The following is a 26,815-nucleotide window of genomic DNA, read 5'->3' as shown; positions in this document are numbered from 1 at the left end:
AGGATACTTTCTGGGCCCAGACGCAGTTCGAGCTGCACGCTGCTGCTGCTCATGCAGTCAGAAACTTCAGGACGGAGGAGAGTAGTTCATCAGGGGGACTAATAAAACTTTAAAGGACTTCTCCTCCGGATCTCTCGGAGACTTCTTCATTTATCGGACAGGCTCATCCCAGCAGAAACATGAAACACAAATGATGTTCAACGTTTCCATAGATGGAGGTTCATTCTCTAAGAACCTGGAGGACTTTGACTCCATTCGCAGTGTTCTCCTTTACAGGTCAGTCAAAACTTCACTTTATCCTCAGTGAGCACGCGGAGCATTCCTGTACTTTTATTCCTTATTTATTTATTTCATCAAAGTCGAGGTCGTGTGCTTTTATTTGCTCAGAGGCACTCTGTCAAAGCTTTGCTGAATGCCTGAGGGGATTTAAAACACCTCATGCAAGTATTCAGGGAGGTGGAGACACTGGGCATTACCCATCATATTTGATGTAGGTTGTTTAAGGATACGTGTCTTTACTGGGCGATTTTTGTTTAAAATATATAAATCATGAATTATTGCTTCTCTTAAGTATATGAGGACGTTTAAGCTGTTGTTTGTGTGCTTGCTGCATTATTTAATGAGAAAATGGCTTCACGGTGCCAAGTAAATTTTCAGTGTTTCATCTTACCTAAATATGAAGCAAACCATATCCCTGACGCCTTACAACGTCTCATGGTATGCTTATGTTGCTAACAACCCCGACCCGGGCGGCGGGCTTCACGGAAAACATTATTTTGACTGGAAACTTCAGCTCGAAAGCTGCTAGCGACTAACTACCCAAAAAGCTTCTGCGTTGTCAGGGGCAACAGTACTATCCACCAATGAAATTCAGCGCCCATGCGTCACGTGACGTAAACCACAGCCGCTCACCACAGCTTACAACATGGCGAGTGAGTATCGGTGCTCGTTTTGGTGAAAGTTCCCGATGTTTTCCGGCGCTTTTGGTGAGCTGAGCCGTATCTAAACCGAATGGCTTTCGCGAATGCCCGCCACTGCGCCGGAAAAAGTCCCTCCAGGCGACACACGGATGAAGAGGGAGCCGACAGAGGCAGTGACGGTGCATCCGCAGCGTCGAGTTTCAGCAGCTCCGACTCCTCAGAGTAAGGGCATCGTTTGCGTTTGACACTAGAAACGTTTCACATGTTTGGTGTTCATTTATAATCTCCACAAAAATGTTTTTTTTTTTTTTTTTGTGTGTGGGGAGTGGTGGTAGGTGGGGGGGTGGGGGGGGGGGGGGGTGCAGTTTCCGTCTCCTCCCTTGTGTGCTTTTCATAGCTTTGGGCAGTGCTTTCAACTTGGGAGGTAAACCTTCATAAATAATTACATGCCTTCTTGGTAAATTTATGGATGTCGTGTCGAAGCAACTTACCGCAGCTTCTTAAATTTAAAAGAAGAAAGACCCAAAGAAAAAATAACTCCCACTCTTTTACACAGGGTTTGCACATATGCTGTTTTTCTCTGTTTTGTTTTTACAGCACGCACATGGTACACACTGAAATATTTTATGAAGTCTGACATGTTGTATATTTTGCTCAGACCAAAACGCCAATAAATAATAGTAAAATAGTTAGTTGCAGCATTTTGATCTGGAAAATTTAACTCTTACAGTCTGTTCAGTTCAAATTTGACCTGTTTTGGCATTTTACAGCAGTAAAAAATACTCTGTTTCAGTGGATTTTAGATCCATCAGTGTGGGTCAAATCAATGAAAATGGTGGTTTTAGGCATTGTTGATGTTGTGAAGCTGTACATGCCATGTCTGTGTGTATTTTTCATGGGACAGTGGTGACAGAGTTTAAGGGGGATATTGACACTTATGGGAAATGACTGTGTTCCCACAGAGACGGGCACCTGCTGGTCTTTGAAGCATCATGGGGGAATCTCCAAACAGTGAAATAGTAGAACAGCATAGATGTTGTCATATGTGTTCAACAGAGGTCATATAGAGGTCAGAGGGTGCCTTACAACAGACAAGAGATCTCAAGAAGGGTGGCATGGTGGTGGAGTGGTTTAGCACTGTTGGTGTAAGTGGGTTATCTCAGGGTGCTCTGGCTCCCTCCCACAGTTCAAAGACATATGTTAGGTTAACTGGTGATTCTAAACTGGTATGTATGAGAGGAAGAGTGCTTGAAGTGTATAGAATAAAGTGCTGTATGAATGCACAGTGTGACCTGTAGTTAAAAGAGCTTTGCGTAAGACTAGAAAATTGCTATATAAATGTGTGTGTGTATTACGTGCCTATCTATTGGTACTTGTGCGCTGTGCACCTGCAAGCATGAGTACTCATAATGTAAGAAAAAAATTAGAATCCATTTATTCTGAGCTAAGTGAGATTAAAACACATCAAAAGACAAGCTTGGAAATCACAAGATTATAACAGCACATGAGCTGCCATTTCAGTGAGTGTAGGAAATACATGCGCAAATCCCACACACACACAATGGTTGTAATGGTTTTCATTTTTAATAAAATACATCATCACAGCTGTTATGTTTTCATGTCTTAAGTGAAACAAGACATGATATTCTGTGATAATAAATGTTTTTCTCCAAAAACAAGTGTTATAAAACCTAAAAAAATATACTCTCCCTGCTTCTGAAACATTAATTATCCATTTCATCCATTTATTAATGTCAAATGGGCTATTTATACATTCTAAATTCATCTGCAGTTTAAAATTAATTGTAGACACTTATTATGAAGGAATTATTGAAACCATACTGTGAAGGCATAGACTATGAACAGTATGTAAGGCTTTAACCATCTCTGTTTCCTCTCAGTGACTTGGAACCAGAATGGCTGGACGATATTCAGAAGAACGGCGAGCTCTTCTACCTCGAGCTGAGCGAGGGTGAAGAGGAGGCTGCGTTGGTCCAGCAGGCGAATCAAGGTATATCCACCAATCATGTTCGCTTCAGTGAAAAGGAGGCAGAGATCATCACGGAGCAAAACAAGAAGCAGCGCTGCACCTCACAGACGAAAGGTGAGCCCACGCTTAAAAAGCTCGCTAGGATCCTGAGGAGAAAACGGCGGCCTTCACAGCGTAGAGGAGGGAATCATGGGAGTAAAGACAGCTCAAATTTATCGCCACCAGCGTCTATCTTGAAGAACCAGCAAGGTCAAAGGCAGGGTGTGACTGTTCAGCAACAGCAGCTGAAGGAGGTGTGTGTCTACCTCAATCCTAAGCGTTTAGGAGGTTCGTCGACCCCTCTGTGTGACGGCGGAGGCCTGCTGGAAGCACTTCTGGGTGTGGTGCATCGCCCAGCTTGGAGTAGAGGTCAGCAAGACCCTGCATTGATCACACGGGAGGAAAGATTGACTGTTCATGGATTAATACCAAACAGTCCAGCCATCAAATGTGGCCAAATCCTAATTGGTAAGACCATAAATTCCAAAAATCTACTGGTATTATCACTGAGGGGTGTATTTACTACTCCAAAGCTTATACTTCAGATAAAGAAATGTATTTGGGTAAAAATTAATGACTTATTATTTGTAGCAAACCCATTGCTAGAGGCACTCTCTCCATCCTTCATTCTCTACTGCCCTCACAAGTGGGGAAAAAAAAGTAGCTATGCAGCCATTAAGATTTCAGTAACAGTCATCAGTGGAGTCTGGAGCCCGGTTGATATTAGCTGTTTGCCAGTATCGATATTGATAAATGAAAAGTTAAAAAGTAAAGAAGAGAGGGGAGAAACACCCTTCAACTATGTTCTGAGTGTTGATGTTGTATAGTTTGTCTTGTCAGAGAGGGCACTCTATAACTTATATGTAGGCACCACCTGTTGGGACCCCAACGAACAACAACCTGCTGATCTGAGCAGAGTTGGGCAGAGCATAAACTAGTAATCCACGACTAGCTGTGACAATAAAACAAGATTAATTTTAAATTGCATTGTAATATTATCTTAGTAACAACTCATAAATAACTACACATAAAAAATGCTAGGGAAAACCACTTGTTTCCTGTGGCTGAAAGGAAACAAACATCTGACGATATATCACCGAATATCTGTATTGGTATTGGTCTTAAAAATCCTGTATCAGTCAGGCTATAGTAGAGTCATTCTCCAGTAGTGACACATTAATTTCCACACCACACAAATGGCCTGCCAAAGCACGGGCTGTAATTATTATGACACAGACTTAGTTACCGCACACAGATTTTTTTTTTAAAAAGAAAATTGCCCAAGCAAAGCGTGAATGATGACTCTAGCATGCAACGCAAGAAAAAAATGGGTGCACCCAAATAGTCCAAAAAAGGCACAGTATCAAAGCAGAAAAGAGAGAAACTGCACAGTGTGTGTCTCCTATTGAATAATTTAATTTAAAAATTAAATCATCTAATTGGAATCAAACAGCACAGAGAACTGTAGACAAATAACTGGAGCATACTGACCTTTCGGCAGCCTTTAGAGAAATATATTCTGTTTCATATTTTTATTCTTGTTTGAACAGCAGGGGGGGTGGGGCTCCTGTGTTAGATTAGGGATATGCCCTGTCTTTGACATCGGCCAAGAGTAGAAAAAACTAGTGCCTCATTGATCTTCCTTTTTTTGGGTGGAGATAATCATGTTCAGTTTTCTTACCATATACTTGTTTCTTATGAACAAATACTCTCATACTCGTTTGCTTTGTAACTTTAAAGAGTCTCTGTTAACATTTTAGAGTAACTGGGAAACTATGCGTGCTTGTCACCAGTGAAATAGAGAACAGTTGTAGTCCTGCAAGTTCATCTGAGAGGACTGCGATGTTTATCGCAACTCCAGCGATATCTGCTGCTTTGCCTTCGAACCGCAGTTCTGTCAGATCACAGGCGCTGCTTCAGACTGAATGCACTACTGTGATGGGCTTTTACTCTTGTCACGTAACCAATCAGATAGTGCCTGTAGGTGGGATATTGCTCTAGACTGACTACAAAGAGTGAGACGGCTGCATTAAAGCCAAATCAGCACATTTGGAAATTAATTTATTTTATTGGAGAGCTGTAAAACTAAAAATTAATGGTACCAATGATCAGAAAAATGTTGACTATTGTTCTGTTATTAGTAATCTGATTGGGCTGCATGTTGCTGGAAATTATTCTACTTTAAACAAAAGCAGTTTCTTATGACCAGCTCTAAACCTTTACTATCCTCAGCCCTGATGAAGGTTTTAGCGTAGCTTTGTAGAGTGACTGGGACTTTGGTCCGGTCTGTGTGAAAGCTAAGCATCTCTGAAGTGATTTTCTTTTCTTGCAGGACTAATCTTTTTTTTTTTTTTTTTTGTTTTACCAGCAAACAGAGGAATGCCAGTTGTGCTTCACCACAAATGACTACCCACATCAGTTACGGTTTAGAGGAGCTTTTATGCAGTGCAGCTACATGTTTGAACAATTAGAGTGCTTAAATACCTGAAATAGCTCTGTTACTGAGATGGTGGAGCGCTTCCCTGCACACAAGCAGGTGAAGCTCTTTGCTGAATCTAAACAGCAGTGGGTTTAAAAGCAGATCACAGTTGCGTATAATTAGTTTCTACGGGAAAGGGACTGGCTTAAAAAAATTAAGGTACATTTCTTTGTTATGGTTACATTAAAGGAATCTGCTTTGTATTTCTACCAGATGCTTCCTCCCTCTCACTGTATGTCTCTGTGCTAATATACCTGGCATATCTTTCTGTGTGGTGGCTAAGCATCGTATTTGTTAAAACGTGCTTGCTTTTGTCCTAATTGGCCCAAGTTATCTCGATAAATATATATTTTCTGCGTGTTTTGCTCAGGCGATGTGCTCGTAGCTGTGGATGATGTCGATGTGACCTCAGAGAACATCGAGAGGGTTCTCTCCTGCATCCCGGGACCAACACAGGTCAGTGCGTGCATGTGAAGCTTCCAAAATCACGTTTTGTGGTGGTGTTCAGAATTGGTGATGTGCTGGTGGTGTAGTCTGTGGCGATTTCCAGCCCCGGATGAGGCTCACATGGGGAGTTAATGATGACTCTGAAGTAGAACCGGGATTATCTGTAGCAGCATTCATTTGTGGCTTTTCCAGCCTTTTTGACACAACCAGTTAAAGACAATGTTCCTTTGTATTAATATCAACAGTCAGCAGTTTGTGTTATCAACCCCCTTTTACAGTTGGGTCCACAAGTATATGGACAGTGACGTGGGGGAGGGTTGTAGTTTTGCCTCTGTGTGCCACCACAGTGTGATTGATGTCCAGATTTCCTTCTTTAATTCAAGGGATTTTAAACACATTTTCCACTAATTGTTTAGGAATTACAGCCATTTTTACACACAGAGGCCCAAAAATAATTGGAAAGACTAACACAATTTTAAATATACGATTTGTTTTTACTACTAGAATGAAAATCCTTTGCAGTCAGTGACTGGCTTAAGTCTTGAACCCACAGACATCACCAAATGCTGCATTTCCTCCCTTGAGATGCTCTGCCAGGGCTTTACTGCAGCCACCTTCAGTTACTGTTTGTTTGTGGGTCTCTCTGCATTCAATTTTGTATTTAATAACTGAAAAGCTGCTCTGTTGGGCTGAGATCAGGTGATTGGCTTGGCCAAAGAAAAATATCCCTTTTCTTTACCTTGAGAAACTCTTTGCTTTGGGTCATTATCCATTTGCACTGGGAATCGCTGTCCAGTCAGTTTTACAGCATTTGGCGGAACAGACAGGGCTCATTTGGCCATGAAACTGCTTGTCAGTCAGTTGTCCCATGACTTTTGAGCTTTTGTAAAACCCCTCAAATTAAAGCTGGGAGGCTGCACTTCAGGCATATCTTGCTGTCAATATTGGGAGGCCCCTTTTTAGGTGATGGCCACATAATGAGTGTTTTTGTGCTGTTCGTTTTTCAATGTGGAGTAAGATTTCTAAATCCGGAAGGCAACATGTATACTTTTAAGATCTCAGTGCCTGTCATGGGCAGCAGTCGCTGACGGCAAATATAGAGATTAAATTGCTTTACAATGCACCAGTCCCCCTGAGCTGCTAAAATGTGAATAAAAAAACATAAGCCAGCACTGTTCAGAAAGCCCTCAATGATCTTTTGATCGTTAGCAAAGAAAAAAAAAGCAACCCACAGTCTGCGTCTCAGATGTGCATTTTCACCAAAAAGCAGACCATCAAAAAGAAGGAATTTGCAAATGACAGAGTGTGCGCAGGGTTGATGGCGAACATGGCGGATGCACAGGACAGCAGTGTGACTATTTTTTGGTTCCACAGGAAGCTGTTGTGGGACTGAAGGCTCAGCTGATTAGAAGTTGTAGTCGGAAACGAAATTAGATCGTAGGGGAAGAGCGAAAGATTTTTGGGAAAAATGCACAGCTTCTCAGGCACCGTGATGACTTTCAGAAACTTGAAATAGAGTTGTACTGCTGACAGAACAATTGTTTGGTGTGTGCGTGTTTGTTGGAGGATTGAGGGTTTTTTTTGTGTGCCAGCCCTCCCAAATGGAATGCAGACAGTAGTAATTAAGTTTGGAGGGACAAATATTAGTATTAAAGTCAGTCCACCGTGGCCTTCACCAACCCTGGATGAACTACAGTTTCTCCTTTGTGCCTGTATGTGTGTGTCCATCCATGAATGAGCGGTAAATGACTGACATCAACAGACTGGAATTCTAGTGAGAGCACACTCCAGTCTAACCACATCCTTATTATTTATGATGAGAGAAAGTGCTGCAGTGAGCCCACTCTGCCTCTTTGCTCAGAGATTTCCCCCATTTATGCTCAACCACTTTGAAAGTGTCCTACCCTTTTTTTTTTTCATGTCTGAATTTGAAGTCCGCAGCTCAGTCTAGTCAAAGCTTATTGCTTTCATCATATGTGCATCAGAAATAATTAAAGATATGTTGACATTAAATCAGTTTTACAGCTTCTAGAAGTCACTTGCAGGACTGAGTTTGAAAGGTCCATCACATAGTGTTTCTCCAGTGCTCAGTTCTTCTTTAATAATACCCTTAAATTGGCTAAAATGGCCAAGCTCCCAGATGTAGGCGCCTGCTGGAGAGGCGGGTGGCCTGTGGTTAGTGCTGACAGGCCTTGGAGACTTCTCTGGGAGTGATCGCTGGATTAAAGAAATACGGTTTCAACATTTTGACCAGGTAATTTAATCTTTTTCTCTAAAATTTATTGGGTGGGTTCCATATAGTCTAAAGTTGTGAAAAAAATATGGATTTTTAACTTTGGAAGATCTGCATCAGCTTTTTTACTTCTCGACACAAAACAGTGTTAGAACTTTGACTCCAGATTGAGTCGTTTTGCATAAATCAATGTGAGCGGTTCCACAGTGTGCAATAAATGGCATATTTCACATTCTGTTTTCAAAACCAAATTGTAGTCCTGGTGTGACAAGTGACAGTGAAGATGTTGTGGTTAAAACTTACCCACTGTGGGCTGAGGTTAAGTTTTAGCAGAACCTCCTCTGTTCTGTTCACCTTTCTGCTTCTTCTGCAAACGTTTGACTTTGCACATGAGAGAACTAGCATGCAAGCACAATCAAAGTGCCCTGGAACTATAAATATTAGTTCATTTCATGTCAGCTCATTAACTTTCAATCAGGAAAGAGACTTAAGTGTTTTTTTATAAGTGAGTGTCCTGGCCACATGGCATTTATAAGGATTTTTTTTTTTTGCACTATTTATTTGGATATCATCGAGGTGAGATTCCTTTTAATGCTTTAGCAGCAGCTGGTTCTCAAAAATCTTGAGTAATAAAAAAAAGAAACTAAAGTAGTCTTGAAAAAGATCCAACAAATTTACTCTTAGCTAAACACAATATTTTTAAGTAGTACTCTGCTTTGCCCCTATGTGCTGTCCTGAAGCCTTAGTCCAGTACTTAGGGTTGAAATGGTAAATAAAATGAGTTTTGGTGAGTACCTGACCTTTTTAGCTGAAGCTATGAACGCTAACTTAATGGGTAATTTAGGGGATTTAAGATGTCTTTTGACAAGTAAATGTTTGATCCTCTTTGAAATAGTACACACAGATGACGGTGGCATACTTTAACACAACCAGAAATTTTTTTTTCTTTAACCTGTTCAACAAAAATTTCCTTAGATGTAATATTTCTGTGTAAAAAAAAAAAAAAATTTATAATACTGATAAGCATGCCTTTGGCCTCAGAAGCTAGCATTGCATATTTTAGCCAAAATAACCTGTTGTAGGCAGTTTGTTTAATTGTCCACAAATCTCCCCATATCAGTGTGTCAAATGGGTAAAAGGTCAGGGCATTGAATTTGAGATGTAATGGTTAAAATTTACTCTGCATGCTCGCAAGATCACAAGGGATCTGCATTATAGGTGGTTGGTAACTGGTGTCATAGGCCACCACCTCCGTTCAGCAATGGTCATCCACAGTGGGTGCAGATGACCTCCTTTTACTCCTCTCTCAAACCATCTGTCTCATCGATCCAAAATTTGAACATTAGCGTCCTCCAAAGTGTGTCCTTTCCCCTTTAGGTGCAGGTATACAGCTGAGTCGTCATGTTGAGCTGTTTACTTTCATTGCCTGTTTCACATTCCCCTGCAGCATTTCAGTACAATTCAAACCCTGGGCTTCTTTGACAAGGCATTCCAGAAACCATAGTTGTGGTTGTCTTCCAACTCTGCTTCAGCTTTAACACACATTGTCTCACTGTATCATAAATCTGTTTGATATGATGCAGAATTCACATTTGAATGAATGATATCATGTTTTCTAGTCCCCGAGGCAGTGAATTAACCCCAGACTCCAATATTTCCACCACCATGCTTCGCATTTGGTATGCGGGTCTTCTCTTGAAATACTGTCTGCACTAAAGTTGTCTGCTATTACCAACTTTGATCCATCTTTCCAAAGCACATTATTCTAAAAAGCCTGGTATTCACCCAGATACTTTTTTTTTTATATAGTTTTGCTCTAATGCTCTTTTTGGACTGCAAAGGCTTTTTTCCTGGCATGCCTCCCATGTAGGGTAAATTTGTGCAGGCTCTTTCTGATTGTAGATGCACTTTGACACCAAGAGTTGCCTACAAGTCCTCTAATGAAATTAGGAAGGTCTTGGAGACTTCTATTGGCATCAGACAGTTTGCTCTTTGACTAAACCTGCCTGTGCCACCAGCCCTTTAAAATTTGTTCCACTTGTAGATGATTTTCCTGTATTTTTAAAAATAATTTAAAGCTTTTTTTAATCCCTTGCTTTTCATCCATGTCCTTTATTCCCAGAGAGCTCTTTAGATTTTGCCATTATGATACCACACAGTCCAACAGTAAACTGCACAGCAGACCCTAAATATTCCTGTTACTGATTCTGTTATTATGGATTAAACAGTCTGATAAATTTCCTTGTGAAAGTCATTTGATAAATTATGAGAAGTCTAACTTATTTGTTTGAGTGTATCATCTTTATTAATAGCCACAACTTTAAAGACAATCCAATTTTTTGCATGTTCTCATTTTAAGCCAACTTTGTTCTGATTGGCCGCACCTTGCAAACAGAAGGTTTTTGAACAGTAGGTGGGTGGGGCTTCTGCACTCACAGCCAGAGCTGTTTGCCTGAGATGATCATGATGGGGATATGGTTTCTCTATGACATCATAGAGAACAAAGAGTAGAAAAAACTAAGTGAAACTCACCATTTGAAGCAGTCTGAAGCCCGGGCTTTTGGCTCGAAGGTACTTGTACATACGCTCAGCTCATTATTTGAAATTTGGCCACGTTTAATATGACCGTTGTAATCCAACATTGTATAACCACTGACAGAAAAGAAGGAAAAGCGTAATAGGCCCATTTTATATTGGAAAAGAGTTTTGTTAAAGAAAGGTAGAGCTTTATTCATCCAGCCCTTCCTAGGCAACTCTTACACCCATTATGTTAACCAGCTGTTCCTGCTCACATCTGGACTCTGGCTCTGATTTACTTGAATTAGCATCAGCTTAGCTCCATAATTGGCCTCTGTAGCGCTGACAGCTTTCAGCCCAGAGTCAACACAGCGTGTGAGCAGGTATGCCGCTATAGCGTGTCTTTACTGTGAGCCGTCAGCACTAACTGAGTCTGAAGGAAACTCTTTCGTTTAGTGTTTGTGTATGTGCATATACACACAGAATCCTTCTTTGTGTTGATTCATTTTTGGTGTGTTTCTGATCTATATGTCTGTAAAAGAGGCTCTCATCTAAAATGTATGAAATGTGGGGAAAGCAGCTAATCACAGGGTTGGAAGTTTGATTAAATAATCAAAACTCCAGTCCAGTGATTTTAATTCATCTTTGTCCAGACTCATCTATGGTGTCTTAATCTGTGAGGTCAACACGCAGCTTCTGACTCTGGGTATAATCAGACTTAAATGTAGGTCTGACAAATTGTTTAAACAGAGACACCGCAGAGTTGCAGTTTCTCATCCTTTTGTGCGTCTCGAACACATGTGTTTCCATGTGCGTGATGGCCTGATTTCCCTGCGGCTCTGTGTCTGTTTCCACTGCGACTTTCTATGAATGACAGTGTGAAATGGAGGACTGTGGATGGAAAGTAAAACTGCTATATGAATGAGAGAAGCTATGCCATCTGCTGCCTCAGTGCTGTGTCTTCGGCTTGAAGCGGTCTGGTTTTAATTTTAGTCAAACACACTCAGAAAAAGTGCACACATACAAAAACACAACCACACGGATCTCTGTTATGTGTTATGCTGCGGTTAGGCCTCGATGTCAGTGTCACTTTCTCTTTGACAGTCGCTGTCCTGCTTTTCACTTTTCTCCTCAGTGAATGTGTAATGATTGAAGGTTTTTTTTTTCCCCCTTTTGGAAGCATGGCACACACGGACACCCTGCCAAGTATAATCATGTGGAGACACAGTGACTTGCAGAATTTTTAGAAATGAATGAAAACTCTAAGAGGTCCTGGCAGGCGAGCTGATGAAGTGATACTGTAAAATAATGGCTGATTTTTCTCTCTCTCTCTCAGTCTGCTCCTTGGCTTTCAGAACCATCTCTTTACATTCTTTCTTTTTTCTTATGTCTTCCAGGTGAGGCTGACCTTGGAGACCGTGGCTCCGTTGGACCGGGCCAGTGCTGGCGACACTTCATCGATCCGTAAGACAAAGGCCTCTCCTCCAGTCAGCCAGCTGGTGCGCCTGCTGTGGGGCGAGGACACAGCCGAACTCCAGATGTCCATATCGCACATCCCGCATATCGTCATGTACCTGTCACTCAATCTGGACTCTGCGTCACCGCAGGAGGAGGTGAGTTATTAAAAACAGTACGATGGGTCATTCTAACATGAAGGATCTTTAAAGTTCATTTAAGGAAATGATGAAGACATTAATGAGATAACGGGCTCCAATATTGTACTGCATTGGTACACTGAGCTTTGCAGATGCACATCTACATGTTGCAGCAGTCTGCGGCCACTACTCTTGTTCTTGTTTGTGCTGTTGTTGATCCTTTAGGTTTGCCCGAGTCATGGAGAATTAGAAGTTTTTTAGACAAAGAACTTTGAAGTTAAGTGAAACTCGAGTGTTTGAAAACAATAAAAAGTCTCCACTGCAGCCATTGTTTGTGCTTGTCCGAGTTTCTCTGATCTTCATTGGTTTTGTTTCGCTTATTTCTCATCATCATGAACTCTGATGTGGCTCCTTTTCCCGTTTAAGCCAACGTTGCGCATGACATGCAATTCTCCACAATCATCCTGTTCATTCTTCTCTCTTTGTAGCTCCAAAGTTAGACAGAAACCAATGTGGGACCATAAATCATGCTTAAAGACCTGCACTCATACCAAACTAGGTTGGACCTCATTTTTCCCTCAGAACTGCTTTAATTCTTCATGGTACAGATTCAACAAGGTGCTGGAAACGTTCCTGAGATTTTGGTCCATATTGACATGATAGCATCACACAGTTACTGCAGCTTTGTCAGCTGCACATCCATTCCACAACATCCTAAAGATGCTGTATTGGATTGAGATCTGGTGACTGTGGAAGCCATTTGAGTGCAATGAACTCAATGTCATGTTGAAGAGATGATTTGAGCTTTGTGACATGGTGCGTTAGCCTGCTGGAAGCAGCCATCAGAAGATGGTATACTGTAGTCATAAAGGGATGGACATGGTCAGCAACTATACTCAGGTAGGCTGTTGTATTTAAATGATACTCTATACTATAAGGGGTCCAAAGTGTGTCAAAAAAATATCTCCAAACCATTACACCACCACCACCACAGTTAAAGGCAAGATGGAGCCATGCATTCAAGTTGTTTCCGCCAAGTTTTGACCCTCCCGTCCTAATATAGCAGCAGAAATGGAGACTCATCAGATGGGCAGTCTTTTCTTGATTACATATTTGAATGAAGCAGTTAAACAGCTGTACCTAATGAAGTGCCCAGTGAGTGTATGTATTAGTTCAGCACCCCCAGAATGTAATACAAAGGGTGTTAAAGGTGTATTGCTGGTCTTTGTCATTCATTGCTTTGAGCTTTGACAAATGCACCATATAGAACAAGAGACACAAAAATGGAAATGTACACATTTCCTTTATGGGTTTGTCCAGCCGAAGATGACATTTTTTCATTTGGTGTTTGAATTTGAAGAATGGAATGACTCTCAAAAATGATAAAGAATAAGATGATGTAAAAATAGCTATTGTTTATTTTCATATTCATCTAGTTTTCTGTTAAAGTCTCAGGGAGCCACTGAAGCTGCAGGTTTGACACCACTGGATTACACTGCTTACGACTTCATTCTTTCTGTCTTGAAATATCTCTGGATGTTTCCTATCACAAAAACTAAACCCGATCATCAAACCAGAGGTCATAAAATGAATGCTCGGGGTCATTTATAGCTAGCATTTGAAGTTAGTACAAAGACCTGTGAAGAAAAAAGTGTTGACTGGGAAACAACAATAACAAAAAATGCTGCAAACTCCACAGTGGTTGAGTACTGTCACCAAAGCACTAAAGGGACGATTTGAAGGATTTATTGGCCAAAGAGCTGCATTAAAACCGTGGGTCTTCCAGTTGAATTACAAGCAGAGTTCCTGCGTTTCTCTGCAAAGGTTCCTGGAGGTCCTCCACTGAAAACAGGCTCCTATTAAAGAACAACATGTAGGGAGCTGTTAAAAGAGAAAGCCACCTTCAGAACTTAAATACTGCTGATAGGTTTGACCTAACTAAAACTGGCAGGATAAACAGAACATAACGGCCGTTGTTGATATCCAAACCCTGGATGACCACATATTTTCCCATTCCTTTGGAGAGTAAATTGGTTTTTGGGGAAATCTGATCGTGACTTTTGTGGTCAAAGGCACTCATGACTCGGAGCAAACTCTATAAAACTCAGTTTAAAACACTGAGCTGTACTGAGCAGACTGATTTAATTATCTACATTCTGACAAAGGGCATTCTTATAATTGAGTATTAAGAATGACCTTAGCTGTGTAGGAAACCCCAAGATTGGGAGTGGCGAGCTTTTTTTTTTTTCCCTTCTGAATTTCTCTGATGTGAGTCAGATGCCTCAGAAAACTACTACTCTGGACGGCTTCCAGAGAGCCGCGGGCGCTACTAACCAAAACTCTAAAGTGAAGAGAAAAGCGAGAGGTGCTCTCCATCATTTTAATGCCGTGAACTTTATTCTGTCCTGGGTGAACCTCCACGCTCCCTTTGCAGATGCAGCCGCAGTGAGCTGTTCTTCCACTCGGGCTATAAACAAAATAACATTTCCTATTTTAATTAGATCCATGTGCGTGGCGCTGTTATAATATCCCTCAAGGTAGGACACAGCTCACTTGCAGTAAAGCGTTAATCCCAAAGAGTTTGCTGACTGACACCTCCCACACTGTAATCACATTTTCCCTGCGGACGGCTGTTGGCAGGTTGATGTTGTCTTTATGGTTGCACTTCGCTGTTCTGCAGTTCCTTTTTGTGTATCTGCACGCCAGACCTTTTTTATTTTTTTTTATATTTATCTCGACCTAAAGAGCACTGGTGATAGAGAGTACAGCTTGTCTGGAGCCACATCAGCCAGCGGTTGATTTTCTAAATGACAGTGCTGCGCAAGAACCCGCTAAACTCTGACTTTGATTTTTTTTTTTAAGTCCTTTGATTGTAGGGTAGGAGAAACCGGAGAGGTTTTTTTACTGGTGATATTTTTGAGTTTTAACTGTGTGATGATTTGCTGATGTTTGTGTACAGACTAAGGTTGCTTTCTGTGCTGTTTGTTCTTTAGCAGCCTCCTTGTGCATGCTTTGGCCCCAAGGTGAATATCTCCCATCGGCAGTTGTTTGTGCCTTTGTTCTGGTTGCCAAGGCTATAAGAGGCCATTCATTCAAAGTTTTTACCCCTCACCCACCGCTCCTTCCACTTATCCACTCGGCGGCTTGGATCTTATCCACTCCTTTAAAGTTGCCAGTACACTGGGAGGAATACTAATATCACAAACAATATGCTGGATCTGCCCAGAGCACTCTTATTCTGTGTTGCATCATTCTGCAGCATTTGGACCTGTAGATTTTTGCAGTTGCAGAAATAAAAGTTCTAGTGAAACTGGTTGAAAATTAACTGTGTGCAGCTCACAAATGAGAGTTAAATTCCCGTGCGTGCTCCAGCACCAGAAAGTTAAGTATGTAAAATATGTTTGGAAACATTCGTCTTTAAAGTGACACATTTTGGTTGGTTTCTGGAACCAAAGGGACATTGTTGCGTTGTGGCTCATCCATTCATTCTTCTTTTCTGTCCATAATTTATAACAGACAGAGTGTTTGGTAGCTGCAGCATCCAAAAACAGATACTTCACATTTTGCTATTGAAAGACTAACCAGAGTTTTGTTTTGTTTTTCTGTGCACATGTGTAATTTTAACAACACGCAGTTTTTTTTTTTTCCCCTTTAAACCAAAAATTCCAGACTGCTGTATGTGTGTGTGTCCGCAGGAGGAAATCTTGTACCAGTACCCGGTGTCTGAAGCATCCAGCCAGCTCAAAGGAGTGAGGGGGATCTTCCTCACTCTGTGTGACATGCTGGAGAATGTCACAGGGGGGCGGATCATCAGGTAGGAAAGTAAAATGGATGAAGAAAATGTTAATTTTGAACTTTAACTTGCTCACAAATTATAGGAAAGCAGTGAAAAATAATATTCTTAATCACCAGTGTGTCAAAAACTATTTTTATTTATCCAGTAAGTCTTCTTCAGTGTCGGGCAAAAATGGTGTTTTCCTTACTGACGACAGACAGCAATGGTCTGTTGTCACACACTCTGCTTTATTTACACTAATTACGATTCAAAACAGCTCCCACGGTTTGCCCGGCTGGAGCTCGCTGTGTTTACAGACAGCCTAGCTTCTCACTGCCTTCCACTGGTCCCACGTTACTCTCCTCCGGTGCCGCACCCACTATAAAGGAGAGCGCATGACTGGTAACTGCACGCCAGGTGTGCCGCTCTCCCCGGCTTGATCCACCCTTAACCAACCTGCCCCACCTCTCCCTCCTACAGCCGAGCCACCAAACCTCACAAACAAAACAAAAGCTGCGCTGCTGTCCGATGTGTTTTTAGAATCATCCTCACAAAGAAAGATGCAGTGTGAACATAAATATACTTTGTTTTTTTCTTTTCTTTTTTTACAGCCGCACTTCATGTAGGTGTTAATCTAACTGCGCTTGTAATGAACCCAGTTTTAATATGAATAAGCTTCCACTTTATTTTTGTAGTCACTTCCCCCCCAAGTAGGCGGCTCAATGGTGTAGTGGTTAACGCACTCACCTAACACACAAAAGATCCCTGATTCGAGATCGGGAGGAGACACAAACCCAGCTTCATGGGCGCACAAGCCTGGATAAATGAGGGAGTGTTGCCTCAGGAAGGGCATTTGGTGTAAAATCTGTGCCAAATCCAATGTGCAAATCCATCCTCTGTAGCGACCCCGTGGGATTAAGGGACCAGCTGAAAGTACCTGATAGTAGCAAACCCGAAACCTGACTTTTCTACTGATTTATTCTTGAATATTTTGAACATCCACACAGTTTATGGAGATGAAAACATCAGAGCTCAGAAAACTTTTCACACATTTCATCGTCTCTCACATTGTGATCCTTCCACTTTTTCTCTCCTAGCTCGTCTCTCCTGCTCGGCAAACATCTGGTACATGTTGGCTACTGGAAAGACAGCAACAATCTGCTGGTCATAGGCCTTCCTGCTGAGAGGTAGACTGAGGCAGCATTAAACACGCACACACAAACGCACACTACATACAGTCTATTATACTGTGAGGTCAACTGCAGACACACTTGACATGCTGTGTAGATAATACGCACGCTGATACCACATGACAGGTGTTAAATTTGACATGAATTTTTCACATATATCTTTTTTTTTGTTTTTTAAACCAGGGCCCTGACACTGATGTGGTAATAAATTCTCTGAGCATGACCTGTGCTCCAGAAATAAAGTATTTTTGGAAAGAAGGAAAGATTTAAGAGCACAATCTGTAAAAACAATCGGAAAGGACCGGCTGTTTTTTTTTTCCTCACTTTTAACTTTACCATGTGCTTCTCTTTGTCCTTTGTTGGCCAGATGAAGGCCTTTTTAAGAAGCACGTGGTCGTAAAATGGTTGTCGAGATGAGTCACATTAGCCACCTTTTCGTTTGTAGCAGCCAGGTCAGTCTGACCACTGACCATCTCGTTCATGCTTGGAAGTTATGGAATGATTTATCTATTTATTTTTTATTTTTTTGAAGAACACCCACAAGCAGAAAAATCACTGCCATAAAAATGTTTTTCTTTGTGGCTTCTGGCTGTTAGTCCAAATATTTGATAAGCTTGATAGATCTGCTGAGGCTGATGTTTAGCCAGGTCTCTGTTATGACTTTTTCCATTTCCCTGCAGGGTTCCTCTGCTGTATCTGCAGACGGTGGTGGGAGATGTAGTCCGCACACTAAAAGTGATGTACGGCTCCTTAGACAGGTTGGTCAGTGTTGGCTTTCCTTCGGTCCTGTGGAGAGGTGGTTTGAACTTCCTCTTTCTGGTTGCCATTTTTTCCACATTATGCAAAATATGCTGAAATCAAAGTAACGTGTCCTCTAAAGCAAAAACCTTCCCCGCAAAGTCATTATTGCCTCAATTTGTCAACTGGATTTACTTTGTTCTCAAGTATCTTCTCATGTGCGTGTTTCTTTTTTTTTTTCTTTTTTTTTTTTTTTTTAAGGGGACCTTAAAAAAAAAAGTATGGAGCTCATTTCTAGCTCCATACTTTTATTTCTGGATTCTTTTAGAATAACTTTAAATAATGCACAGTTTAAAATAAGCATTATTTGCCCTATGCTGGGCCTTGATGCAGCCTCTCAGTTCATCCACTGTCTGAAATTACAATCTTTAGCTCCTCTCCCTTTCAAGTCACTTTTCCTCTGATTGGCTGCCACTTGTAAACAGAAGGTTTGAACAGCAGATGGGTGGGGGCTTCGAGAATTTGAAGCACTCTGAGGTGCTGAGCTTTGGGCTCACATGATTGCTTGTGTATACGCTGACATCATAATTGGCAGAAACAAGGGAAGAGCGTAATAGGTCGGCTTAAAGACGTCTAATCTAATCGTGTCCCCTGCAGTGCTTTCTGTAAGGTGGACCACGCTTCCAGGCTGGACCATTTCTTCTGCCTGTTCTTCCAGCAGCTCATCCAACCCTCACGTCTGAGGGAAGGCTCCTCCCCAGCACCTCCACCCGACATCTCAGGGACCCTCTTCCTCGATGGACTGCCGGCGGTTCGATGGCTCACGCTGCCCCCAGAAATCAAGGTATGCTGCTGCATCGGTGAATGTGAAGTTTCTTCTGTCATAATGTTGTTATGGATCAATAAATACAGCACTACTGCTTTTCTTTTTCTTACTGCTTCTGTTGCTTTTGTCTGTTAGTTTAGCTCTGGTGCCCTCTTGTGTTCAGTATTAAAAACAACACCTGCTGGGTTTTTATTTATTTATTAAATCAGGTGAAATTTTAATGGACTCAACAATCACAGTGGGTGGATTGATGAGAAAGAGCACATTTGATATTATTACTTAAAGCACCTTCAGTCTTCTGATACTTTTTTTTGTGTTCTTTTATCCGCAGATGGAGGTGGATACAGTTCTGTCTGATTTTGAGTCTTCTGACTTTGGAGAAATGGTAAGAAATATCAAAATAAAAAAATTAAAAACTCGTGGTTTTCCAACTTCACACTTGTGTTCCTGCACAAGTAAAGCTCCATACTGTTTTTACAGTGAGCTACAAATCAGTGATGTTTACCTGGGCAAAGAAATGCCAGCGTTATGAGGCTTTCACTTGAGCATGTGTACGTGTTTGCTGAGATGTGATCTGTCTTCTGTCTTGCTCAGTGGAAGGGAGAAGGTCAGCCTATTTATAGAAAGCTGTTCATGTCTCTGTGTGTTCTCTGTGTGTATTTTTAATGAGAAGCTAATGGTGTCTGGTCTGTCCTTTGTACATGCAGCGCTAACAGATCAGAGATGGATTACACAATATAACATGATGTTTGTCAGTGACAAGCAAGCGTTATTGTAAACAATAGAAAATCTCCATTATTCCTGTTAAACTTTGCTTCTGTGGATTTTAGATTGTTTGTTTTTTTCCCCTCCAAAATAGCTAAATTTCACAATTTTTTGCTTTTTTTTTTTGGACACAAAACAACAAACATTAATTTGAAAGGCACAAAGATTTGTTTTTGAAATCTCTGGAACAAATTTTAGAATTAAAAATGTTTTTTTTAATTTTTTTAGTTTTTCTTGATTTGCGTGAAGGATTAGGGTTTATTCTTTTTTTTATAGGCAATTTCTGAAGAGACATCAGTTTGCAAAGAGGTTAAAACATAAACTATAACTGGCATTATATGAGAAAATGACAAATTTGTGAAATCATTCTCCGAACTACAAGAGCAAAGTTTGGGGATCAAAAATAGATATTTTCAGTTTTTCTTACATGTGCAGAACTAGAAAAACATCGTTTAAACCCAAATACAAGACAAATGTGGAAAGTGTTACCCAGTTTTATTGCTGCTTGGGAGCAGTGAAGTGAGCCACTGTAGATGCTGTTACTCCTTACAGCTTTTAAGTGATCATTATGTAGAGCACCACTGACACACTGTCAGACTACATTTGTGCCACCTCACTGCTGTAACCTTAAATATGGCTTTGTTTGTTTGTTTGTTTGTTTAATCTGTTTTTTTATGCTTTTCCAGTCTGAGGATTTTTTCGGCCTGAGGCGTCTGTATGTAATTCTCGGCTCCTGTTTGTTCTATAAGGTAAGTTTCATAATCAAAACAGGTACCGTGCATGCTTCAGCGCCAGCAGCCTTCGTGTTTATTTGCTCAACTCAATGTCTAGACAGCTATTGTTGTCCAGATAACAGTGATTGTGTACACATGATGGCCTTTCACACAGGATAACACGATAAGTGTGTTATATGGCTCAGCAGCAAATTTACAAACCAATTATGCTGTTAAATTATTAACTAATGTGATAAGAGATGGTGATTTATTCTCTCATGTTTCCACTCTCTCCCCTCCCAGTCCTACCTGATTGCCAATCATTTGCCTAAGGAGGACCTGCTGGATGTGTGTCTGTACTGCCAGCACTACTGCCTGCTGCCGCTGGCATCAGAGCAGCGCGTGGGTCAGCTGGTCATCTGGAGAGAGGTGTTTCCCCAGCAGAGGGCTAACGGAGCTGCGCCGGGCTACAGCCAGGCACAAGGGCGGCACTTCCTTCTCATTGTGGGGCTGGTAAGGAACATATGAGCGTGAAGGTTGAGCTGGAAAAGAGGCGTATTATTACAGCCAGAAAAATGTCTGTGTTATTATTACTTTGATGTTAACACGAGTGATCCTGGTAACTGTAATAAATTCATAATGATCCAAGCATGTAGTAACACCTGTGAAAAGATAATTTTCACAATGACTTTTAATGTCATGTGAACAACACAGAAAGCAGCAGAGTGCAGACACAGCCGTGCTGTCAGAGACGTGGCATTTTTATGCATGGCATAATCTGCATGAGCTGTTTACATGGCTCAAAGTGGGAGAGTGGATTTATTTTCATGGCAGTATATATTTTTTTTAACCACATACAAGAAGACATTAAGTTACCAACAGTCCAGTAAACCATCCATAGATGGGTCTAAACTGTAGAAATTATGGCTTCATATGTGCCCCTCTGACATTTATCTCTCTGACTTACCAACAAAATTACTTCTCTGTGTGATTTCTTAAACAGTCCTAGTAAAAAGAAAACACGCCCACTTTAAATTCTAAGGTTTTACAAATCAGGAGAAAAAAATAATCTGGTCCTCAGCGGTTTAATCTTAAACTTGTGTAAGTACAACTTCAGATGAAATACAAAACATATTACACCAGATCATTATTTATTTAACAAAAACTTAACCAAAATTCTGAAGACATGTGAGAGGAACATCCATAGGAAATAAAAGGGTAAGTAGTAGCCAGGTCATGGTAATCAAATGCATTAAATGATCATCAGCAAGTGTGAGCGCCTCTATAAAAGCCTGTGACGAACCTTTCTGCCCTGCTGTCCTTTTGGCCTGTTTGTGTAGCAGGTCTCATGCAAGCATTGGAGGGCTGGTGTGGCTCGTTTCCAATCAGGGACACTGGCAACAGCTGGGCCCAATGTGTACCAGTGCTCTATATAAGTGCTCACAGATCATTTAATGGGGTGGCTCTCTTCTCTGAGACCCTTACTTGGATTTTGGTTTGGTGCAGTGCACTTGACAACATTGCATATATTATTTCTTCACTCATGCAAAGCCATGGTGGAGATGTCTGATAATGCATAATGCACAGTGCCACATCTGGAGAAAACCAAACACAGCATATAAGCACAAACACCTCAGACCAACTGTCAGCACGGTGGTGGAGGGAAGATGATTTGGGCTTGTTTTGCAGCCGTGGGATCTGGGCACCTTGCAGTCACTGAGTCGACCATGAACTCCTTTGTATACCAAATTATTTTAGAGTCAAATGCAAGGCCGTCCGGCTGACAGCTCAAACTTGGCTTAAACCGAGTTGTGTAACAGGACAATGATCCCAAACACAGCAGCACATTTACTACAGAATGGCTGAGGAAAAAAAAAAAAAGAATCAAAGTGCTGCAATGGTCCAAAGTCCAGACCTCAACCTGACTGAAATGCTGTGTTGGGACCTTCAGAGAGCTGTGCATAAATAAATGCCTGTAAACCTCAATGAACTGAAACAACACAGTAAAGAAGAGTGGGCGAGAATTTCTCCACAACAATGGGAGAGGCTGATTTTAAAAAAAGTCAATACAGAAAATGATTACATCAAGTTATTGCTGCTAAAGGTGATTCTACAAACTGCTGAATCATGGGGTGTAGTTAGTTTTTCGTACACTGCTTCTGCAGTTTGGTTTAGTCTTTGTGAAGGAAATAATTTTACAGTGGAGTCTGTAGTGTGTTCTTCAACACCTGAGGTTTAGCAGCTGCTAAGGACCAGATGATTTTACTTTGTCCTGATATTTAAAACCTTAGAGCTGACAGAGTACTTTCTTTTTACCATGACTGTAATTGTGCCCCATCTAATCAGTGTCTACATTGCCCATCTCCCAGTGTGCACGTTATGTGGAAATATCTCTTGATGCTAATGTTTCTTCATGACATCATTTTCCAGTTTTTCTTTCCCCCTCTCCTCAGAGACACTTTATGCAGTGTGTACTGTTGGAAGCAGGCGGCTGTGCTTCCCCAGCTTTGGGCTCTCCAGGACCTGATTGTGTTTACGTGGATCAGGTGGGCTTTGTTGAAGTTGAATGTAAATTCCTGCCATGATGTGCTTCATTTGTCCTGTAGTGTGCAGTCAATGCAAGAAAAATCTGTTACATTAATCTAAAGGTCTGACTTGTTCTGGCCCCCAGGTGAAAGCCACCCTGCTGCAGTTGGAGGTGTTGGAGGCAGGTATTGAAGAGCGTTTAAATGCTCCGCCTGCTCCCTGCCTGTCCTGTGCCGACTGGTTCCTCCCTGCTGCCTCGGCCCGCGACCGTCTCGACAGCTTGGCCTCCTCCTCCCCCGTCTTCAGCAAGCTTGCCAGTGCCGTTAAAGGCTCCTCATCAGGGTCCAGAGGCCGCAGCCTGTTCGGGGAGAAGTCGTGGAGGGCCAGCCTGCAGAGGAGCCTGTCAGACAGCGGGAGCGAGGGGCAGATGGATGCTGGGTCGGGGTCCAGTTCATCAGTGGCTCCAGGCCTCAGTCCGCATTCCACACCGGACTCTGCGAGGAAGCTCGGGGGGCGGCGGGACTCGATGGGGTCTGGAGGGTCTGATGGGAGTGGAGGCAGCGGAGGGCTCTTTAAGGTGCACCTGTAATCTTTTAAGGAGTTTATATTTGTTCCTGTTTCATTTGTTTCTTCATCTGTTTGCCAATATCAGTTTGTTAAAGGATGTGAAACATCTCATTTATTTTCTAATAAACCTGCACATAAAGGACAAAAAAATGCTGAGCACAGATGTTTTGAACAAGGTTTGGCTACTCAGAGCTCCTCTGTAGGTAGAAAACTTGCCCAAATTGTTCCTGGCCAAAAACAAAATTTTGCAGCAAGCCAGCTGCTCACAAAGAAATCAGAGTTATAGGGAACAAAGCTGGATGAATTCTATGAACCAAACACACTTCAAGAATTCAAAGCATATTGCTAGATTTTCTTTTTAATAGGAAAATTGTGGGTGGGTTGTATGTTTCTGTAAATCTGCCTGTGAGGAATTTCTTTATGATTACCCTTCAGCCACTTAAAAAGAATATTTAATTTAACCTTGATGTTTTGATGTACTTGTGTATGTTTTTTATCAGATACCCAGGATGAAGCACCCGAACCCTTTTTACCTGGGCACCCTGAAGAAGACCCTGACTGAGAGGGAGACAGAGGAGATGTATAACACCATGAAGTAAGTGACCTCTTACACATTTACTTTTATTAATCTGCTAAAAACACAGTTTCTTAAGTTTGATCTGAGTCTTGTGTTTGTGACAGACTAACATCGGGTGCAGAGAACACCTTGTTCCACTACGTCCTGATGGAAACCGTGCAGGGCATCTTCATCGCTCCAACTCACAGAGAAGTGGCTCAGCTGAGCGGCTCCATTCACCCGCAGCTCATACGCAACTTCCACCACTGCTGCCTCTCCATACGAGCCGCCTTCCAGCAGAGTCTGCCGGCCAGGGTGAGACAGCAGACCGAGGGGAAAAAAAAGTTTTTTTTTAAGTGTAAGCTTTCTGACTGGAGACCATCACAAAGGCTCTCAACTGAGAATTTTAGTTCCAATTTTAAGAGCGAAAACATTCAGAATTAGATGAAGATTCACTTCTTTACAGCCAGGTTAGTTTTGTCAGAAACAGACTTCTGTTTGGCAGCAGCTGGACTACCGATTTGATGTGTTGTGTCACAGGCGGGCGGTGAAGCTTTGTGAAATTGGTTATAAAATCTACATCTCTGTATTTCTTGTTGGGATTTTGATGAATAAATCTAGTTTGTTCAATTGTTTGCGTAGGATATGTAGTGTCTCAACCCCCACTCACACCTTATTCAGGTGATCTCGCATGCTAGGGTGGGGCAGGGTCTCACCCCTGGTGGCGATAAGCCACAACTTTTTTCACATCTTGACTCATGTGATGCCGCACATGATTAATAGTAGGCCAACAAGCACCTCCAAAGGGACAACCCCCACTAGGGTTTAAATACCTGGGACTCTCCACCTTTAGGTTTTAGAACTGAAAAAGCCTCTTGGGTCAGAGGTGAACCCTCTTCAAAAAATGTAACAAGTCCAGTTGCCTTTTTTCAAGCTCTTGAGACTACCATGACCTGGATGACTGAGAATCTACACAGACATATTACTCAAATATACCCAATATGGAGAGAATAAGGTCCACTTTGGTCAAAGGAAACCCCTTTCCTGCAGATTCACCATGTGTTTAATGGTCTTGAAGAAGAAGAAGAAGAAAGAGCTTTATTTGTCACATACATTTACATGCAGTGAAATTCATTCTCTGCATTTAACCCATCACACACATGGAGTATGTAGTACACACAGCACAGCATGGAGCAGGGGGCAGCCAAAGGGCGCCCGGGGAGCAACCTGGGGGGGTGGGCTTGCTCAGGGACCCACAGTGGTGCCAGCCCGAGGATTGAACCAGGGTCCTCTCAGTGACGAACCCTCTTCTTCTCCCCTAGGCCACCACTCCAGTCTTGTATGCATTAACGTGCTGAATGAATCGAGTAATTGTTAGTGTGATTTTCTTTCCCGTAGAGCCGCCGTGCAGCAGACAGGCCGCAGGGCGGCGGCTGGGGTCTGGGTCCCGTCAAAGAGCACGGGGTTCTGTTTCAGTGTAAACCTGAAAACTGGACCGACCAGAGGAAACCAGCTCCCACCATGACTTACTGGGTCATTGGGTATGTCAGCTTCCACTCTGATGAAAATCCACTGTTTATTTATTTTTTTTTAATCCACAGAGTTTTACATGTTTCAGATTCTGCAGCTGGGGCAATGAAGTCTGCTCAGGTTGAGTCCTCATCTGGGGACGCAACTATTCAACTTTCTGTCTTCACCTGGAATGATCGAGCAGCAAAAACTGAATATAACTTTAATAAATAATATTACTGGAGGATAAAGCCAGTCTTGGTCCCATTTAGAATTCCAGTAATCCTGTTTTCCCATCAGTCTGCTGGTTTATGGCTGAAATGAATACAAAGCATTGTGCAGTGTGTTCAGTGAAACAGAGGGAGGGACGGGAAACTTCATGTTGGACCTGCTGCTAATGCTTTGTGTTTATCCTGGAAAGACTCCCAGTCTCAGTAAGTTAAAGAGAAGAGGGCAGGCAGATCAGAGAGGGAGTTAAAACAGGATTTGTAAGGAATGCTCACAGGGGAACAATTTTAAAACTAACTGAGCTCTTGCGTCTATTTATACCATTAACTTGAATGTTTCTCTTTTCCACCTGAGGGTTTTTTTTGAACACGTGCCACTGAACCGTTTCAGGCATCGTTCTCACCTCCGTATCTCATTTCCTTTGGCTTTCAGACGCATGCTGCTGGAGCCCGTTCCTCAGGAGTTTTACGTTTGCTTCCACGATTCGGTCCCCGAGGTTCCCGTGGAAATGGCCTTCAGGCTCTCCTTTGGTTTGGCTTTGTGACACATCGCCCTCCTCCTCCTCATAGGTTGAGTGACAGTGATGAACACAAAATTTAAGACTTCTTTTACCAATGAAGCATCCGTTGCATTCTCAGGAAGATGATTCACATTGTGACGCCTGTTGGACCCATAGGAGTGTAAATGTAGGGAGCTGGTTTCTTTTTTTTTTTTTTTTTAATTACTCGTCCATTTTCTGGATGATTTTCTGCAGATAACAGCAGAGTGTGACATTCAGCAGTGATATTAGACTGACTGCTGTTTTGTGCCTTGTTGCATGTATGAAATGTGTCCAGGGTCCTTAATGAGCACATGAAAATCCACTCAGTCAGTGAATACCTCAAGACACCATAGTGTAAAACCTCACGCAAGACCTTCCTGCAGCTGCACCGATAAAAATGATTCTGCTGCATGCATCTCCGCGCTGACTCGGCACGTAGGGGTGTAGTGAATGATTTCACAAACTGTTTACAGCGAAGTAAAAATGCATTCATTGTTACTTAATTTAAACTTTGTACAGTTTTGTACGGAAATAGACTCATTTGTTACATTAATGAATGATGTTATTTGACATTAAAAATGATTTTTCATTGTTTCCAGACTAATTTATTTGCTGCTGATGGCAATTTTCTTTTCTTCACATTATTCACAAAATGAAAACT

The 26,815-nt window shown here is 41.8% G+C and overlaps 1 protein-coding gene across 5 annotated transcripts; it reads left to right on the top strand.

Annotated features, from left to right (window-relative positions):
* Positions 1-26,687, top strand: intu (inturned planar cell polarity protein). Of its 5 annotated transcripts, none has more exons than XM_030753409.1 (17): positions 1-276; positions 2,822-3,417; positions 5,799-5,884; positions 12,023-12,238; positions 15,916-16,034; positions 17,093-17,182; positions 17,866-17,943; positions 18,581-18,767; positions 19,081-19,134; positions 20,201-20,263; positions 20,531-20,740; positions 22,681-22,773; positions 22,899-23,330; positions 23,821-23,915; positions 24,002-24,191; positions 25,275-25,417; positions 26,046-26,687. In XM_030753409.1, the coding sequence occupies exons 1-17, from the start codon at positions 191-193 to the stop codon at positions 26,155-26,157; spliced, it is 2,850 nt and encodes a 949-aa protein (XP_030609269.1). In that variant the 5' UTR covers positions 1-190; the 3' UTR covers positions 26,158-26,687. The 5 variants fall into 5 exon arrangements, with proteins under 5 accessions (XP_030609269.1, XP_030609271.1, XP_030609268.1 ...); XM_030753411.1 differs by lacking the exon at positions 1-276 and adding an exon at positions 902-1,142 and having other exon boundaries at positions 2,822-3,318; XM_030753408.1 differs by lacking the exon at positions 1-276 and adding an exon at positions 902-1,142.
* Positions 26,688-26,815: the final 128 nt, after the last annotated feature.

Source organism: Archocentrus centrarchus, chromosome 18, assembly GCF_007364275.1.
Source record: "Archocentrus centrarchus isolate MPI-CPG fArcCen1 chromosome 18, fArcCen1, whole genome shotgun sequence".
NCBI classification, from domain to species: domain Eukaryota; kingdom Metazoa; phylum Chordata; class Actinopteri; order Cichliformes; family Cichlidae; genus Archocentrus; species Archocentrus centrarchus.
This window is presented reverse-complemented; position numbering and strand designations above follow the sequence as displayed.